The 20,000-nt window shown below is 37.5% G+C and overlaps 1 protein-coding gene across 1 annotated transcript in view; it reads right to left on the bottom strand.

Moving 5' to 3' along the window:
- Positions 1-4,683: 4,683 nt before the first annotated feature.
- fnbp1a (formin binding protein 1a) overlaps positions 4,684-20,000 on the bottom strand; it is a 79,977-nt gene continuing 64,660 nt past the window's right edge. The window contains exons 9-18 of the mRNA XM_044335492.1: positions 19,806-19,952; positions 17,529-17,705; positions 15,642-15,833; positions 11,639-11,653; positions 11,419-11,528; positions 8,455-8,587; positions 7,841-7,986; positions 7,304-7,440; positions 6,995-7,153; positions 4,684-5,122 (exon numbers count right to left, since the gene is read on the bottom strand). Of these exons, the coding sequence (XP_044191427.1) occupies positions 5,094-5,122; positions 6,995-7,153; positions 7,304-7,440; positions 7,841-7,986; positions 8,455-8,587; positions 11,419-11,528; positions 11,639-11,653; positions 15,642-15,833; positions 17,529-17,705; positions 19,806-19,952 (1,245 nt within the window). The 3' untranslated portion in view covers positions 4,684-5,093. The remainder of the gene's footprint in view (positions 5,123-6,994; positions 7,154-7,303; positions 7,441-7,840; positions 7,987-8,454; positions 8,588-11,418; positions 11,529-11,638; positions 11,654-15,641; positions 15,834-17,528; positions 17,706-19,805; positions 19,953-20,000) is intronic.

Below are 20,000 nucleotides of genomic sequence, written 5' to 3'. Positions count from 1 at the left end.
TTTCCTAATTTTCATCAAGTCTATTTTTAGAAAAGTAAAGACTTTTAACCCACATGACCTGGTCAAAGCTTGATTTGAATGGAGAGTGTGAGTGAACCCACACCTTTTTGAACATTTACTGCTTCCACATAGTTTTAGATACAATCTTCATTTGAACTTTAAATGAGTCACGAGACTTTGACCTACAAATCTTGAATTTACATGTTTTTTCTATCTTTTATTATTTTTGAGATATTAGAGTGTGAGTTTTAAAGTCTTTTCTTGCTCCTCCTGTGATTTTATAATGAGTGTGTATTGCGGAATGTTTCACAGCACTGAGGGAGTGACATCACCAGGAGCAGTTGGAGAGGAGGATTTTAGAGTACGCTTCTTGTGAAATCTCCTCATAAATCCCATGACTTTGGCCAAATCTTACATTAAAAATCATATTTTAGTAGGCTATTCGTGGCGAATCCATTGATACAGGTTTGAAAGTGGTCAGACTTATAGTTTAGACGTCAGCAGCCTCTGTTTGACATAAAGTTCGTGCCCATAGATTGCCTCCCCATTGGTTTACATTGTAAGGGTGATGTGGCACTGCAACTTTCAGGGCTTATTAAATCCAAACCGTTCGAGTTATTACAAAGTTTTTAACAACTTTTTTCAGCACAGTGTCATAAGTCATGTATTAAAGTTTGAAGCCGATACCATTAACACCCTCGGAGGAGATAGTGTTTGTTCGGGGTCTAAAATTGGGGCAAAGTCTTATTTTGAAAGGCTGATTGTGGCCTTCCTGTTGGATTTCGGTCAGGGGTGTCAGTGTATGATTTGTAGGTCTTGATGAGACAAATAATTTATTTTGGTTTTATCTCTCTACGACATTCCTACGGGCCATGGCGGCAATTTGTTACATAGGTGGCGCTAGAGAGCACATTTTGGCACTTTGGGGGTTCCTAATAAGATGCTGTTTCACTGAACAGCAGCAGCTGTGGAGTGTGAACAGACAGAGCAGTGAATGTTTACAGAAGGAATATTGAAGTTCAATAATGTAAATGAAGAATGGACACAAACCTGTGAACTTCCTGATCTCTCACATCAGTTCAATCTGAACTTCAATCTTTGGAATATGAAACTCCCTAAAATCAAGCCAATTAAAAAGGGAGACATTTTACGCTTACATGTTTTAATTTGGCAAACACTTTTGTGCAAAGTGAAGAACAAATGAGGTTCAATCCAACTGATTCAACATTTTCTCTCCTCAAACAGATTCTAATTTATGAAGTCATCATCAGCTGATACAACCAGACCAGCAGGTATCAGACCAGACCAGCAGGTATCAGATCAGACCAGCAGGTATCAGACCAGACCAGCAGGTATCAGACCAGACCAGCAGGTATCAGATCAGACCAGCAGGTATCTGAGACCTAGGAGCCAATTTATAGATTGTGTACACATGGCAAAATACTTTGAGTCTCCACTTATTAGAGCCTGAGCCCCAAAGGGGCAAAGACCCTGCTGTATTTCGTGTGAAAGGAAGGATGTCTGATGATGTATCGTTCAAAGGAAGAGCTGGCGAAGTTCCTATTTTGAAGACGTTTATTAGACGATGGCCATCGGGTCCATTCCATGTACAAAGATGGTCTGGGCACCGTACCACTGTCGGTGCATAACTTATATAGGGTTACACATCTGTATCTTATCGCATGAATACCATATGTTCTCCATGGGCACTAATTCAGTTGGGAGCCCTCCATCAAGTGGTTGACAGCTACCTCACAACATATTATGTGTCACAACATACCACATCTGGAACAGCTCCAAGCTTGACCATGGACCCAGAAGGGCTGTACCATATTTCATCAGGTGACATGCAGACTATGGAATGTTTATGTCACATGTCCAACACCCAAAATCAATAACGTACATAGGGTCAGATAAAAGTCATACTAACATCGTGTGTTTGTTTCTTTCCTCTTCTTCCTCTTCTTCTTCTTCTTCTTTCTTTATTACACCACTTCAACCCTTAATTTGACCCCCTAAACATGCTCAAAAACTCACCAAATTTGGCACGCACATCAGGTCTGGTGAAAAATTTGATAAAATGTAAAAAGTATCCCCCAAAGTGCCAAAATGTGGTGTATAGCGCCACCTATGTATCGAACCAAAACTCAATTATTCATCTCATCAAGACCCCTGACCTAAATCCAACAGGAAGTCCGCAATATGCCCATCAAAGTACGACTTTGCACCAATTTTGGACCCCCAAGAAACGCTATCTCCTCCTACGGCGTTAATGGTATCTGCTTCATGCTTGAATACTTGAATACATGACCTATCACACTGTGCTGAACTATAATAACTCAAACGATTTAGATATTGTAAGCCCTGAAAGTTGTAGTGCCACATCACACCTTACAATGTAAACCAATGGGGAGGCAATCTCTAGGCATGGACTTTGTGTCAAACAAATGGTTCTGATGTGTAAACTATAAGTCTGACCACTTTGAAACCTGTATCAATGGATTCGCAATGAAATTTTCTACAAAAAATATGATTTTTAATGTAGGATTTGGCCAAAGTCATGGGATTTATGAGGATATTTCACAGGAAGAGTGACATTCTCCTCTCCAACTGAGAGGGAGAGAGAGAGAATGGGGGGGAGGGTGAATGGAGCTCATGGAGTGAGGGTGACAGTTTAGTGATAAAGTGCTGCAGAAAAATAAAATCAAAACTAAAATTTGTAGCTCTGTGCTGCAGTTTTTCCTTTATTAGGACCCGAGCACCTAGCGGTTCACTCACACTCTCCATTCAAATATATGAGTATCAGTTACTTATTGTCTCTACACACCTGACAGTACACATGTCAATCACACTTTGATCAGGTCATGTGGGTTAAAAGTCTTTACTTTTCTAAAAATAGACTTGATGAAAATTAGGAAATTAATTTGTTTTACACACAAACTCATCAAGAGTTTCGTCTACTAATTGAAATTCAAGTGAATGGGCCCAAAACTTGCATAATTTTGATGCCACAGGTGTGAGTGAGACAGACATGTCTCACCCTGCAGGAAACTCTCATCCTCACACCGTTGAGATTTGATGCTTCGCCATGACAGAGGAAGTTGCTATAACTTTATTGTAAATGCTCCAGTCTGCACCAAACTTTACATGTTTGATAAGAGTCCCGGCCTGAACACGTCTACATGACAATATTCCAACAGTGATGCAAACTGGATGAATAGCGCCCCCTACAAAATTTCAGCAAAGCAGCTCCAGCAGCAGGCAAAACAGTGGACAAAGGAAGTGATGTTTATCTCGTTCTTGCATTGTCTAAAAACAGCCGGGTCTGAAGACATCTACATGTCCGTGACAGAAGGCCTTCGATTGCGTCGTGGCCCGATGTGCATGGGGGCGCGAGGGCCCGTTTATCGCTGCTTGCAGCTTTAATTTGATCTTATTTTCATTATTGGGTTTATTTTACATCTCATGTTACATCAGTGCTGAGGTCAGTGGTTGGTAAGTCTGTGGTGAGTGTTTTTAACACCTGCAGAACCACTAAGGGTGTTTTTTTCTCTTCTGTGGCAGCTTTGGGTTGCACCCGACACAGATCAGTCCCACAGTGAGGTTAAACCTGTAGGAAGACATTCTGGCTTATTTTGGTTAATCAAGCTGGTGGTGAGTCTGTCTGTTGGGAAAACAGAGGTTCTGTTATTCTTATGGATTCGGAGACCTAGCCATCAATTTACAGATTGCGTACAAATGGTGAAATACTCTCTAAGTTTTCACTTATTAAGTCTCAAATTACCTCCACTGAAGTACACATTCTATATTCTATTTTCATTTTATTTTATCTTATGTTTATTAACATTATCAAATAAGTTTTACTTTCCAGCTTTCATACATTATATGTTTTCATGTTAATTTTATGTCTTTTAGGTCTTTTTCGATGTGAAGCACTTAGTTCATTATCATTATTATTATTATTATTATTATTATTATTATCAGACCAGACCAGCAGTTATCAGACTACACCAATCACATCTGCGGGGCTGAGCGGGTCAGGGACTACCTACCCTGGACAGGGCAAACAAGAATGTGGGTTTTTATTTTATCAACATTTAGAGCAGGAAGGTTTTATATCTATAAAACTCAGTGTCAGTGTTGTCACACGGGAGCAGGGAACTGAGACTGTCATAGACAGACCAGTCAAAACCTGCTCATGTGAGGACTGGACTGTTGTTCTGGATTAAGACAGAGAGAGAGAGTGACAGATGGAGACAGGTCCAGACTATGGAAGGTTAAAGGGTTCATATTCTGCTTCTGGTGGTTTTCTGTTATTTATATCCTGTTCTGATGTCAGATATGTGGTCAAAGTTCAGAAACTTGAAGTGAATGTTTGTAAAATGCTGACGGGCTTCAACCTGCTCTGAACACTTCATCACGCCCAAAAATGGCCATTCGACAAGTAAGAAGGAGAAAAAGAAGTGAAATCCTGCTACTATAGTTTGTTTACGTAGCCTCCGGAGCCGAAGGAAGCTTCCTGAAGCTGACCAATCAGAAGTGGGCTCATCAGGAGGCGGGGCTTAAAGAGACAGGAGCTAAAACGGCCTGTTAGAGACAGAGGCTGAACTGAGGGGGTGCATAAAGGACCAGTAGAAGATAAATAAGGAGTTTTAACTGGAAATCATGCAAAGATATTCCAGTAGAGCCCCAGAACATAAATATACACACAGCAAGGTGCAGAATATGTCCTCTTTAAGATGGTAACCATGGAGACAGTGACCAAGGTAACTGGTTGAATGTTCAGACATCTTTTTTTAATCCTCTATTCTGATTGATTGGCTTGTAAAGCTCATTAATCAGATCTGAATCTGGATCATCTGTTTATTCTGATTCTTTGACATGAAGGACTGTTTAATATCTGATGTTTGATCTCTGATTGAGTTCTCAGTCATCTGCAGAAGTTTTCCTCCATCAGGAATTGTGAGCTGATTGGTACAGATATCTGAAGAGTTAAACTGTCCAATGAAAAGCTTTTACCAGGCTTCCTCTGAGCTCTTTCCTTTACACATCCCTTCCTGTGGCGAGACGTCCTCACTGGGCCGACTACTGTGCTAGACTAGCCGACTACTCTGCACAAAGCCTACAAGATAGACACATGCAGACAGACAGACAGAGACAGACAGGCAGATATGTTAGAGCCGGCAGGGTGAGACAGGAGGTCACGTCAGTCTGAAACCTCACTGCAGCTTCAGGATACTGAATAATAATAATTAATAATAATTAATAATCAGTACAAAGAACATTATTTGTACTGAACCTTTCATGCTAAGACGGAGCTCAAAGAGCATTAGACCAAAAAACTCAAACAAGTAAAACGTTTGATCACAATATGATAAAATATCAAAAGTGATACCAAAATCAAATCAAAGCAACTTTATTTCAATATAAAATATAAAGTTAACACAAATTATAGGCCCAATTAAGAAGATAGGTCTTTAATTTATTTTTAAAAAATACCGACTGCTGTTCTGAAATCCATTAAAACAGATAGAACCCACAGTTCTTGGGGAACATGAGGAACATCTGAGAGTTCTTGCTGCAACGTTAAATGAAAGGCGGTCGCTGATATGCAAAAGTGAAGGTTACGTAAGGCTTTATAGACAAGTTAAAATGTACTTTAAAATCAACTGTAAAACATACAGGTAATAATACTAATACTAATTATTAATAATAATAATAATGATACCAGCAATACTTCTTAGTGTTCAATACTAATACTGTTAATAATGAGTTTGTTGATTTACTTGACTGTTTTAAACATTCAAAGGTCAGAAGTTATAGCTGTAAAATGAAATGAAGCTCAGCTGGTGACGAGAAAATATCTGAACTGTTGATCAGAGAAATTAATCAGCAACATTTTTGAGTTTCTCAGTTTTTTATTGCTGTAAACTGAAAGCTTTTGGGTTTTGGACTGTTGATCAGACAAAACAAGACTCTTGAAGATGTCACTTTGAATAGGAAACTGGGATGGACCAATCAAGTGTAATCAAGAAAATAATTAGCAGATTAATTGATAATAAAAATAATTGGTACATCTGATTTAATTATCTTATTGTGTTGACTCACACTACATGTTTTCATCTTTTTTTCACTGCCAACACGCATAACTTATATATGTAAACCTAGAAACCTTGAATGTTTTGCTTTAATGACACTTCCGATAAAGCTTTATTCAAATAAGATAGATATTAATCAATGAATCTGCTGTTGTGACGATCGATCAGCCAACTCTGCCGGAGGGATAAAATCAGGTTCACAGTCAACCGGTCTGTCTCCTCAGAGTCACAAAGAGAGAGTTTATCAGGCCAGAAGTATGTGGACACCATGTAGTGTTTTATAGACGACTAGGACAGAAGCTCCGCCTCCTGCAGGGCCACAGGTGAGGACCAGAGTCTGGAGTGTTCAGGTTCAGATGAACAGCAGTCATGTGATCATGATCAATTGATCATGTTATCACACCGTCACACCCAGAGGAGGCGGAACATGAGATGCGATGCACCAACACTACACTACAGGTGCAGGTGTGCAGGTGTGAATCACACAGACAGGCAGTGCAGAAATAGGACTGACAGCTGCTGGTAACCATAGCAACCAAAGTGTTGACATTCAGGGCCGCTGGTTAAGTTCAGAGGTCAGATGTCAGATGCCTTACAGATGTAATTAGAAGGTCAAAGTTCATCTGGAGGTCAGAGGCTGACACCTGTATGTGTGAGCATTTCACAAGAGGTTTTTAAAGGTCATGTGGAGGTCAGATGAAGGTTATTTACAGGTCATGAAGGTCATGTGGAGGTTATATTTAGAAGTCATGTGATGGTTGTTTAAAGGTCATGCGGAGGTTATATTTAGAGGGTCGTGATGGCCATTTAAAGGTCATGTTAGGGTTACATTTGGAGGTCATGTGATGTGGACATCCTTTAGAGGTCACACTGAGGTCAGATGTAGGTCATGGCACCTTTGGCGCTGTTGTCAAGGAAGACTTTGATGTAGGATGTTGGGACGTATCCCTCCTCCTCCAGGTTCCTCCGTACTCTGGTCCAGCCATCACCTTTGTCTTCTTCCACCACAGAAAGTAGTTCTCCCTCCACCATGGACAGAGTTCCTTCATTCTGACCTGCAGAGGAGCAGAATCAAGAAAAGCACCTTCAGTGAAGACAGAAGAGAATCATAAGAATTTGTTTAAACTGAACTAGAACCAACAGAACAGTCTGGAACCGAAACAGCGGTACAACAGAGGAGCCAGTAGGACAGACAGGTAGGATACCTTCAAAAGGATAAAGGGACTTGCAGGTACCGATACTCGGTAACGGCTCTTCATCGTCAAAGTCGTTATCAAACTCTGAACTACGAGACTTAAAGTGAAGCTCTGCGCTGTGATCCTCAGTGTAGCTGCCGTCAGGACTGCAGACACACACAGAGAGAGAGAGAGAGAGATTTACAACATGGGAGAAATGAAACAAAAACCCAAAGTAGACTAAATTGTTATTTGGCCCTAAACAGGGAATATAAACTGGTTGAGTATCTCCAGTCTGTCAGAGATATGAAGCAGATCCTGACCAATCACAGGCTCAGTGACCAACTGGCAGTAGAAACAGGAAGTTACAGACAGACATGGCGCCCAGAGAGGAGCATGTATGTGCTCGCTGCTCACTTCAGTTTCAATAGTTTCATCTGAAAGTTAATAACTTCCTGTGTTTGTTTCACACATTATTCTAATAAATATTATACGTGTCATCAGCCTCATCTGTTGTGTCAAATAGTTGACAATTAATGATCAATAATCGTCAATAAATAGCAGTACCTCTCTCTGCTGGCTGGGCTGCGGTTGTCCAGCTGTTTCAGGCTGCTGCTGCCTGGCGTCGTCGCCTGAGAATTTAACCCACAACCTCCACTGGGCCTCCTGCTGCCGTGATCAGACAGTCTGCTGTCGGCCTCCGCCAGCCACGCCTGTGTGTACACAAAATATACACACTGCACATTATACACACTACACAATATATACACTGCACATTATACACACTACACAATATATACACTGCACATTATACACACCACACAATATATACACTGCACATTATACACACTACACAATATACACACTGCACATTATACACACTACACAATATATACACTGCACATTATACACACTACACAATATACACACTGCACATTATACACACCACACAATATACACACTGCACATTATACACACTACACAATATACACACTGCACATTATACACAATACACACTATACACACCGCACATTATGTACACAGTGTATTTATTGAGTGTGTACTTACTGTGTTTATTGAGTACTGATTGTGTACCTGGTTCCTCTGCAGCTCGTCCTCCAGTCTGTGTGTACTGTGTGTATAAGTATTTACTGTGTATTGATTAAGTACTGATTGTGTACCTGGTTCCTCCGCAGCTCGTCCTCCAGTCTCTGCAGACTCTGCTTCACTTCGTCCAGTCGAGGCTCCAGACTGCTGGCGTCGCCCATCTGAGGACTTCGCTCGTACACCTCTCTCATCTTTAGCAGCGTGTCTCTGAGACAAACACACATTTAATACACATTTAATACATGTTTAATACACATTTAATACACATTTAATACATGTTTAATACACATTTAACACACATTTAATACACGTTCAATACACATCATTTGTTTGGCAGTTTGCACAATAGTTGTGGTTTACAACTCACTATAACTTTGCTGAGTAGGTTAATATGTTGTGTTGATGGTGTGTAACTATGTCATATTATGCCATTACCACGGCGACACGCCTGTGATGTAGTGATGCTCAGGATGTGAGAAGCAGTAGCTCTCTCTGCTGGCTTCCTTTGCATACATGAGCAGTTTTTATTGGAAGTTGCCAACAGTTTATTTTATATGGTAATTCAGAATTAGATGGATTTGCTGTTTTTTTGCTGATTTGCTTGTATAACGTATTACTTAGAAATTATATTTATATTTGATATTTGTATTGCGTAATATTTGACATTCACATTTATTATTCTGTTGCTCCTTCGCAGAAACCAGGCATCCATACTTAACTGTTAACTTAGTAAATGTGCTGGTTCATCTCAAAGCAGACAGCTGCAGCGAGTCAGCTCCCAACCAGCTGTTTACACATAAACATGCAGTAAGTAAGTGTGGGAGTGTGTGTTACACTGATGCAGATTTATCAACGTCAGTCCTGCTGCCTTCAGATGCTGCATGGATTTAAAATATGAAGGAGAATAAAGCAGTTACAACAGATTCTGTATTCATTTATAGATCAATGAGTGTGATTTATTGATGTTGCTGCTTTGAAGTTATAAACGCATGGTTGGATAATGTTTAATTAAAATAGTTTATTTATTTAAGCATTATTACATGATGGCAGCACATTTACAATAAGTATTAACTTTGCTCTTGTGGAAGAAACTCCAAAATGTCAGAAAGAGACTTCTGACAGAGTTCTGAGACATCTTGCCTCAACAAAACATCAAAGACCCAATTTAAACCAGAATACAAGTGGCTTCAAATCGCCTCAAAAAAACCACCACACAGACCAACACCAAAACACCACACAGACCAACACCAAAACACCACACAGAGCGGCACCAAAACACCACACAGACCAACACCAAAACATCACACAGACCAACACCAAAACATCACACAGACCAACACCAAAACACCACACAGAGCAGCACCAGAGCAGAGGATCTCTAACCCTCCCTGACAAATAAACTAATAAATTACATGAAAATGTGTTGGTTGCTCTGATTGCTGTGACGCCATAAAAATTAGGCTCTATGTCAGTCAACAGCAGCTTAATGATGATTCTCAGATCGTTATACAATCACGTTTGTCTTCATGAGACAATCAAAAAACAATCATCTGCATATAAATATATATTTTATGAGAGAATAAAAGTGGACATGTGTGATCAGGTACACTCCACACCCATCAAAGGCCTAACATAGACAAGACCTTGCTTCCAGGTAAGTTGAAACTTTGGTCCCTGCAGTTTGGAAGTGCTCCCCTGTCTGATGTGGCCTCTGATGACCTATGAGGTTCCCATCACCAAAGTCGAGAAGATGGCGAATACAAATGCTCCAAGTTAAGGCTGGACATGACCCTGACAAAAACTCGGGTCACAATACAGATGGCAGCTTCCAGAGTGGCAGCAGAACCAATCTGAGGCAGTGCAGCAGGTGAAATCTACTCTCAGGCATGGAGATACTGAGGGGCAAGTGCAGCATGGAAGATGTGGCTTTGGGCTATGCAAGTAGACCCACATGGCAAAGAATAAAACCTGCCCAGAAGAGAGGGCAGGTGGTAAAAGAGATACAGCAGCAGGCGGTGCAAAGGCAGTCTCACAGGCAAAACAGGGCCAATGGACAAGATGGGAAAACCGTGAACATCGGAAGCCTCCCTGGAAGGATCTTTGGGAAATGGAAGGGCATAATTAGCTTCTTCATCAGAGCCATCTACAATGTTCTTCCCAGTCCCAAGAACCTGGCTTCTAAAACACCATGAACTTTGTACCAGAAGGAAGGGTACCAAAGAGGTCAACCGCAGGAAAAGAATCAAGCCTACTAGATACAGCCAAAAATTAGAAAATGTGAGGAGTATTACTACTTGAAGATTAATAATAAGCACTTGTAAAATTAATAGGGGCACCACCTCGATTGATTAATTAATAATTAATTCATTAGGAGGAAAAAAATGAAATTAAATCAATCAGTCTTATACCTGAAAGTTATGAACTCTGAATACTTGAACCCTCATCTTCTGATATAAAGGAAGGCACAGATACAACAACTTGGCTATAAATGAAGATATTTATTTAACTATCAAGGACTAAGGATCAATGGCAAACACTAAACATATATACATATATACACAACTAAATGAATGAATGAATAGATGCAAGAATCAATATGTAAATTAAATTAGCAAGTTATTGCTGACAGAATGAATGAATGAATGTTATCAAAAAGGAGTCAAAAACCTTATGACGGACCAAGATTCTAACTATAGCCCATAAGGCATGTAGACAAGGTCAGGAAGATCTGCTGAAGTTTAACCTGAGCTTCAGACTGGGGAAGAAAGGTGATTTAAATGATTTGAACATTTCATGGTTGCTGGTGCCAGATGGGCTGGTTCAAGTATTTCAGAAACTGCTGATCTGCTGGGATTTTCATGCACAACCATCTCTAGAGTTTACAAAGAACGACCCGAAAAAGAGAAAATATCCAGTGAGCAGCAGTTCTCTGTGTGAAAATGCCTTGTTGATGGCAGTGGTCAGAGGAAAATGGCCAGACTGGTTCAAGCTGATAGAATACTGTTTATGTGTATATACTGTAAGTAAATGTGTCGTACCTTTGCTCTCTCTCTCTCTGGATCTCCTGGTTGATGTTGTTGATTCTGGTTTGAAGTTTCTTGCGTCGTTGTTCTGGAGGAAGATGGCTGCAGTCTGCAGGACCTGAGCCCTGAAACCAAACACACAATGTCATGTGACTTCATGTATGTGCAGCTGTATGTTCCACCCAGCATCATGTGATTTTATCATGTATGTGCAGCTGTATGGTGTGATACTGACCAGTTTGAGTGACAGCTGTCCATCAGGCAGGAGCATGAAAGGAACATCAAAAACAGCTTAGGGTTACCATGGCAACAAGAGAGTCTATGTGTGTGTGTGTGTGTGTGTGTGTGTATTGTCTACACTGTGTATAATGTGTATCTTTGTGAGTATAATATTTATCCAGATTTATGCTACTGGTCCAGGGACTGAATCAGTGATCTTCCGGTCACAAACTCATAACTGTGAGTATATTGTGTATAATTGTATATATTGTGTTTAATTGTGTATATTGTGTATATATTGTGTATAATTGCATATAATTGCATAATTGTATATAATTGTATATATTGTGTTTAATTGTGTATATTGTGTTTAATTGTGTATATTGTGTTTAATTGTGTATAATTGTATATATTGTGTACAATTGCATAATTGTATATAATTGTATATATTGTGTTTAATTGTGTATTTTGTGTATAATTGTGAGTATATTGTGTTTAATTGTATATATTGTGTTTAATTGTGTTTAATTGTGTATATTGTGTATAATTGTGAGTATATTGTGTATAATTGTATATATTGTGTTTAATTGTGTTTAATTGTGTATATTGTGTATAATTGTAAGTATATTGTGTATAATTCTATATACTGTGTTTAATTGTGTATATTGTGTATAATTGTATATATTGTGTATAATTGTGTATATTGTATATAATTGTAAGTATATTGTGTATAATTGTATATATTGTGTTTAATTGTATATATTGTGTTTAATTGTGTGTATTGTGTTTAATTGTGTATATTGTATATAATTGTAAGTATATTGTGTATAATTGTATATATTGTGTTTAATTGTGTATATTGTGTTTAATTGTGTATATTGTGTATAATTGTAAGTATATTGTGTATAATTGTATATATTGTATTTAATTGTGTATATTGTGTATAATTATAAGTACATTGTGTATAATTGTATATGTTGTGTATAATTGTAAGTACATTGTGTATAATTGTATATATTATGTATAATTGTGTATATTGTGTTTAATTGTGTATAATTGTGTATATTGTGTATAATTGTGAGTATATTGTGTATAATTGTATATATTGTGTTTTATTGTGTATATTGTGTTTAATTGTGTATATTGTGTTTAATTGTGAGTATATTGTGTTGAATTGTGTATATTGTGTATAATTGTGAGTATATTGTGTTTAATTGTGAGTATATTGTGTATATTGTGTATATTGTGTTTAATTGTGTATAATTGTAAGTATATTGTGTATAATTCTATATATTGTGTTTAATTGTGTATATTGTGTATAGTTGTGTATAATTGTATATATTGTGTACAATTGCATAATTGTATATAATTGTATATATTGTGTCTAATTGTGTATTTTGTGTATAATTGTGAGTATATTGTGTTTAATTGTGTTTAATTGTGTATATTGTGTATAATTGTATATATTGTGTATATTGTGTATAATTGTGAGTATTTTGTATATAATTAAATGTATTGTGTTTAATTGTGTATATTGTGTATGATTGTGTATATTGTATATAATTGTATGTATATTGTGTATAATTGTATATATTGTGTTTAATTGTATATATTGTGTTTAATTGTGTATATTGTGTATAATTGTGAGTATATTGTGTATAATTGTATATATTGTGTTTAATTGTGTATATTGTGTATAATTGTATATATTGTGTATATTGTGTATAATTGTGAGTATATTGTGTATAATTGTGTATATTGTGTTTAATTGTATATATTGTGTTTAATTGTGTATATTGTGTTTAATTGTGTATATTGTGTATATTGTGTTTAATTGAGTATATTGTGTATAATTGTGAGTATATTGTGTATAATTGTATATATTGTGTATAATTGTAAGTACATTGTGTATAATTGTATATATTGTGTATAATTGTGTATATTGTGTATAATTGTGAGTATATTGTGTATAATTGTATATATTGTGTTTAATTGTGTATATTGTGTTTAATTGTGAGTATATTGTGTTTAATTGTGTATATCGTGTATAATTGTGAGTATATTGTGTTTATTGTGTATATTGTGTTTAATTGTGTATATTGTGTTTAATTGTGTATAATTGTAAGTATATTGTGTATAATTCTATATATTGTGTTTAATTGTGTATATTGTGTATAATTGTAAGCATATTGTGTATAATTCTATATACTGTGTTTAATTGTGTATATTGTGTATAATTGTATATATTGTGTATAATTGTGTATATTGTGTTTAATTGTGTATATTGTGTTTAATTGTGTATATTGTGTATAATTGTGTTTAATTGTGTATATTGTGTATAATTGTGAGTATATTGTGTATAATTGTATATATTGTGTACAATTGCATAATTGTATATAATTGTATATATTGTGTTTAATTGTGTATTTTGTGTATAATTGTGAGTATATTGTGTTTAATTGTATATATTGTGTTTAATTGTGTATATTGTGTATAATTGTGAGTATATTGTGTATAATTGTATATATTGTGTTTAATTGTGTTTAATTGTGTATATTGTGTATAATTGTATATATTGTGTATATTGTGTATATTGTGTATAATTGTGGGTACCCCTCTCTTGAGGCTGCGGAGACACTGCTTCCTGGTTCTGGAACCAGAGGTCATAAGTTCATTCAGTCGCTGTGTGATTGGTTCTCTAGAAGGCGGGGGTGGGGACTGGGAACTGTTGGCCACGCCCCCAGGTGAAGGTGAGGTGGGAGGGGGAGGAGGGGGCTGCCGGGGAGAATTGTGAGTATATTGTGTATAATTACATGTATTGTGTTTAATTGTGTATATTGTGTATGATTGTGTATATTGTATATAATTGTAAGTATATTGTGTATAATTGTATATATTGTGTTTAATTGTATATATTGTGTTTAATTGTGTATAATTGTAAGTATATTGTGTATAATTCTATATATTGTGTTTAATTGTGTATATTGTGTATGTTGTGTTTAATTGTGTATATTGTATATAATTGTAAGTATATTGTGTATAATTGTATATATTGTGTATAATTGTGTATATTGTGTTTAATTGTGTATATTGTGTATAATTGTATATATTGTGTATAATTGTAAGTACATTGTGTATAATTGTATATATTGTGTATCATTGTGTATATTGTGTTTAATTGTGTATATTGGTTATAATTGTATATATTGTGTTTAATTGTGAGTATATTGTGTTTAATTGTGTATATTGTGTATAATTGTAAGTATATTGTGTATAATTTTATATACTGTGTTTAATTCTATATACTGTGTTTAATTGTATATATTGTGTATAATTGTGTATATTGTGTTTAATTGTATATTGTGTTTAATTGTGTATATTGTATATAATTGTGTTTAATTGTGTATATTGTGTATAATTGTATATATTGTGTTTAATTGTGTTTAATTGTGTATATTGTGTATAAATGTGAGTATATTGTGTATAATTGTATATATTGTGTTTAATTGTGTATATTGTGTTTAATTGTGTATATTGTATATAATTGTAAGTATATTGTGTATAATTCTATATATTGTGTATAATTGTGTATATTGTGTTTAATTGTGTATATTGTGTATAATTCTATATATTGTGTATAATTGTAAGTACATTGTGTATAATTGTATATATTGTGTATCATTGTGTATATTGTGTTTAATTGTGTATATTGTGTTTAATTGTGTATATTGTGTATAATTGTGAGTATATTGTGTACAATTGTATATATTGTGTTTAATTGTGAGTATATTGTGTTTAATTGTGTATATTGTGTTTAATTGTGTATATTGTGTATAATTGTGAGTATATTGTGTACAATTGTATATATTGTGTTTAATTGTGAGTATATTGTGTTTAATTGTGTATATTGTGTATATTGTGTATATTGTGTTTATTGTGTTTATTGTGTATAATTGTGTATATTGTGTTTATCGTGTTTATTGTGTATAATTGTGTATATTGTGTATAATTGTGGGTACCCCTCTCTTGAGGCTGCGGAGACACTGCTTCCTGGTTCTGGAACCAGAGGTCATAAGTTCATTCAGTCGCTGTGTGATTGGTTCTCTAGAAGGCGGGGGTGGGGACTGGGAACTGTTGGCCACGCCCCCAGGTGAAGGTGAGGTGGGAGGGGGAGGAGGGGGCTGCCGGGGAGAGGACAGGAGGGTCAACAACTGGAGGGAGAGAGAGACAGAGAGATCAGTAACGACAGGTGATAAGGTCAAAGGTCACTGAACTAACGGCTACATGATGATCAGTCCCTCAATAATTAACGTAAATTCAAGAAATCTCCACAATATTTGCGAAAGCCCTAATTTATCTAAATTACAGCAACTTTTCCACATAAACGTCCAAACCAGCAGCTGCTTGTGATTTGGACCAATTGTGGCGTTTGGTGTGGCGATAACTGACGTCATTCAGGTGGAAGATGGACAAATCTCACCTGCCAACAAACATGATGCCATAGATGAGCAAAACAATTCCCAAATGTTCCCAAATGTTCCCAAATGAGGTTTGATTCAGTGAGTCAGAAGAATACAACCTGATGTTCGGACAGCAAAGATGAACATAATCTACCTCAAACATAAACATCAAACTAGATTTATTTTAATGGCATTATTGATGATTTTATTCGCTGCTAATGTTGAGCGGAAAGTTTATTTACAATGTTGTAATTTCATTTGATACAACACAAGCAACGATCTAGTCAGGAGAGAACTCGAGTAAGCGCCATAAAGCTACATTTAGATCCGATAGGATGTAGGTGCATGGAGGCAGAATACAGAGTGCACAGAACAGATAATAATGTCTCGGTTGGGGTCTTTAGCTTTTTCTCAAAGATCAAGAGCGACTCTGCGGATCAAATGGAATTTGGCCACTCACTATTTAATAAAGGGTTATGGATCTTAGGGCTGGGCAATATGACCAAAGTGTCATATCCTAATAACGATACCTATCCCAATATAACACATTTTAATTCAGTGAATGAATAGTTGGTCCGTCTCTCCGTCTCCCCCCACCGGCATAAAGCCGCCTCCATGTTTGCCTTTACAGCATGCCGGCGTTCTGGATTCAGAGGCGTGATGGAGATCAGACTGATCAGAGCTGTAAACTCTGCCATGAGGGAGGACGAAGACGTTACTAGGACAAGAGGAGGACGTTTCTCTTCGTTTGATAACGTTAAAAGTTGAGTTCGAGTTTTCTGTCGGCTTCCTGACTCATTTTAAAAAAGACGAGAGAAAAAAGGAGAGAGAGAGCAGCGTGGTCGAGTGAGCTAGAGAGTGAATGAAGAGAGGGAGCGCTAGTAACATTAGTGAGGAAGCTGATGAATCAGATCAATAAAACATTATTTTCTGATTGTTTCACTGCGGTTACTTTCTAAAGCACAAACACTCTGAATACGAGCTAATAACACAACAGCATCAGCTTCCTGTCCGCCGTGCCAGCTGTCCCGTTTACACACAGTCGATCCGGCTCTGTACCTCCGTTAGCTATAGAGAGCAGAGGAAAGAAGCGCGACCATAAATGACAGCAAAACGCAGCAGAGACTCTCACACACTGAGCTGAATTTAAACGACACAGTCTCTGCTGTGTTTTACTGTCATTTACAGTCGCCGTCTCGCTGCTTCTTTGCTCTTTCTCAGCGTGGGCGGGGCTTAGCCCTCCGTGTGAGCAGCGCAGCAGAGGAGAGACAGACAGCGGTGGAGAGTTGACGACAACTAAACTCGTTATGTTACTGTAAGTGCAATAAAAGCTTCACAAGTAAAAAGGCCAGAAGATTAATTTATCCATGTAATCTGTGCAAAACATGGACAGACTATAGATAACAATGTGTGTGTGTGTGTGTGTGTGTGTGTGTGTGTGTGTACCTTGTTCTTGCGGATGAACGGCCACAACTTCCGGCTGTGTCTCCGCCCCTCAGTTCGGTTGTCAAGGTAACTGGATTCAGAGATGCTCCGCCTCATGGTGGTGCTGTAGTCTTCAAACTCTACATCACCTGGAGGGTCGAAGCCGGATTTATACACCTCCACCACCTGGCGGGTGTCCTGCACAAACACACACACACCAGAGCTGACCTTTGAGTTGTGTTGCACCGTGACATCCATGAATAAGCTGACGAAAGATAAAAGCATTCTTGGTTGAGTTTAACAAAAAACTGGATTTCCTCAATGAGTGGAGTAGCTCTGTTGTCATGGTGATGGTTTAGTTGTTATGGTGACCCTGTTGGTTCAGGTCCTGTCCTGTTCACCGTTTATTTAATGAGAGTGTCTCCTGAGAGAGACTCTAACATGAGTGACCACTTGTGATCAGATCTCACTTCACCTATACTAAATATACCATATATAGTATATATACTATATATATATAGTATATATAGTATATATACACTATATACACTATACATACATAATATATTTAGTGTATATATACTATATATAATTTACTATAAATGCAAATACACACAGACATCATCTCAGTTTAAGTGGCCAGAGGACTAGTGTTCAATTTGTTTGATAACAGGATGAACAAATATAAGATGCATTGTGCCCCTCATGAACATCAAACACCTGTCCTATCAATTTACTCTAGCGCTGCGTCTGAACATATATATATATATATATATATATATATATATATATATACGTATGTTATATATACATATATATATGTATATAACATATATAGAGTAATATGCAGCGATCTCCCCACAGCCGTGTCTCCACTGAGAGATGCTGTGAGTATTAATGCACGAGGTGCAGCAGCATCAGTGATTATTTAAATCTGCTGACACGCCAACAGCAGCATTCAGGATCTAATGTTAATTAATGTTCTGTGTTCTTCTAAACATCCAACAGGTCAGCTGTTACACACAGTCCAGGTTCATACTGTTTGGAGTAAAGCAGTCGTCCTCCTGATAAATCCTGAGCTCAGTATGTTGAGCAGCAAAACTAATAACTGTAGTTATCAACTTGAATGGACAGAAGAAATATCCAGCAACGTTTAGCTTCTGAAATATTTTTTAGACAGAGAAGCGAAAAACAAGTTATTTTCTGGTTTTGGTTTAATTTCTATTCCAACTGATGATTTGAAGAGGAAAACGGGGTTAGAGGAACAGGAAGTGGATTTTAATTCACACGTAAAACGGAAAAACAAAACAATGAATTTCTTTATCCTGTCATCAAACAAGTTGAACAGCTTTGGACGGAGGGTTCACTGAGCAGGAGGCAGCGATGCTTCCTGTGTCTAGTCTGCAGGAAAATAGACGTCAGTAGGCGTCCTTCAGTGCGGCCCAGAATGCATTGCGTTTACACTGTTAAATGAATGTGGCCACACGCGGCCCAGACCACCTCCAAATGTGGTCTGAGTGATCGGATCTCAATGCGTCCTTAATGCATCTTGGGTGCGTTCACACCTGTACTTAAAGCTGTCCACCTGTGATTGGATCACCTGAGACGCATGTCAATACCAGGTGTAAACACTGATATTGCTGATCGATTGATATGTTCACAGTTGCCTCTTCCTCTGGATGGGAGAACTGTGTTGACCCAGTGACTGCCGGGGGCCCCCAACAGCTACACATTTATTTTGATGTTTAGATGTGAAAAATATTGAATTATATCACTTTTCTAACTCATCGTGCCCCAAAATAACTTACAAAACACCAACTAAGCGCTTAACAAAATGCAACTGTATGCTTCTTCTTCAGAGGTAAACTACATTTACCTGACAGATAAATGTGATTGATTACATGTTCAGATTTTAATCACAAAATAAAACAAATAAAATATGGTGGATTATTATCGATTAAACTATCCAGCAGTATATAAGAATTAAAAACTCCACCTTGAACAGACGTTAAGTAAATTTAAGTACATTGTGCTGATAAAACTTTTCACTCTTCACTTTTAAGTTTGGCTGCAGCCCCCAAATCACTGAATCCGGCCCTGCAGTGGCCGATCAGATAAGCCCACGAGCGTTACTTAGCAACCTGAAGAGTCGGTTCGCTGCTCTGAACTCGGACACAAAACCGCTTCTCCTGATAAAGGCTGAATGTGCGAACCGACAGTCTCATTACGTCCAGAGCATCAAACCTGTCAGATAAATCTGCCCAGAACAACCCCGACTTCAGCCCAGACGAGCCTCACCATCCTGGGCTGGATGCTCTCAGCGGCGTCCATCATGGCGTCCAAGCAGTGACCGACCACGGGAAGAAACTTCCTCTCTGCCTCGGCTGACGAACGCATCGCTTCACCGATTCTTTCGATCCGCCGCTCCTCCATGTCCTGGATACGCTGCACATGCACAAATGCAAGCACACATTAACACACACAAACATTAAC

The sequence above is a fragment of the Thunnus albacares genome, chromosome 2 (assembly GCF_914725855.1).
Source record: "Thunnus albacares chromosome 2, fThuAlb1.1, whole genome shotgun sequence".
Lineage (NCBI taxonomy): Eukaryota > Metazoa > Chordata > Actinopteri > Scombriformes > Scombridae > Thunnus > Thunnus albacares.
Note: the sequence above shows the minus strand (reverse complement) of the source record. Positions and strands in the feature narration are given on the sequence as shown.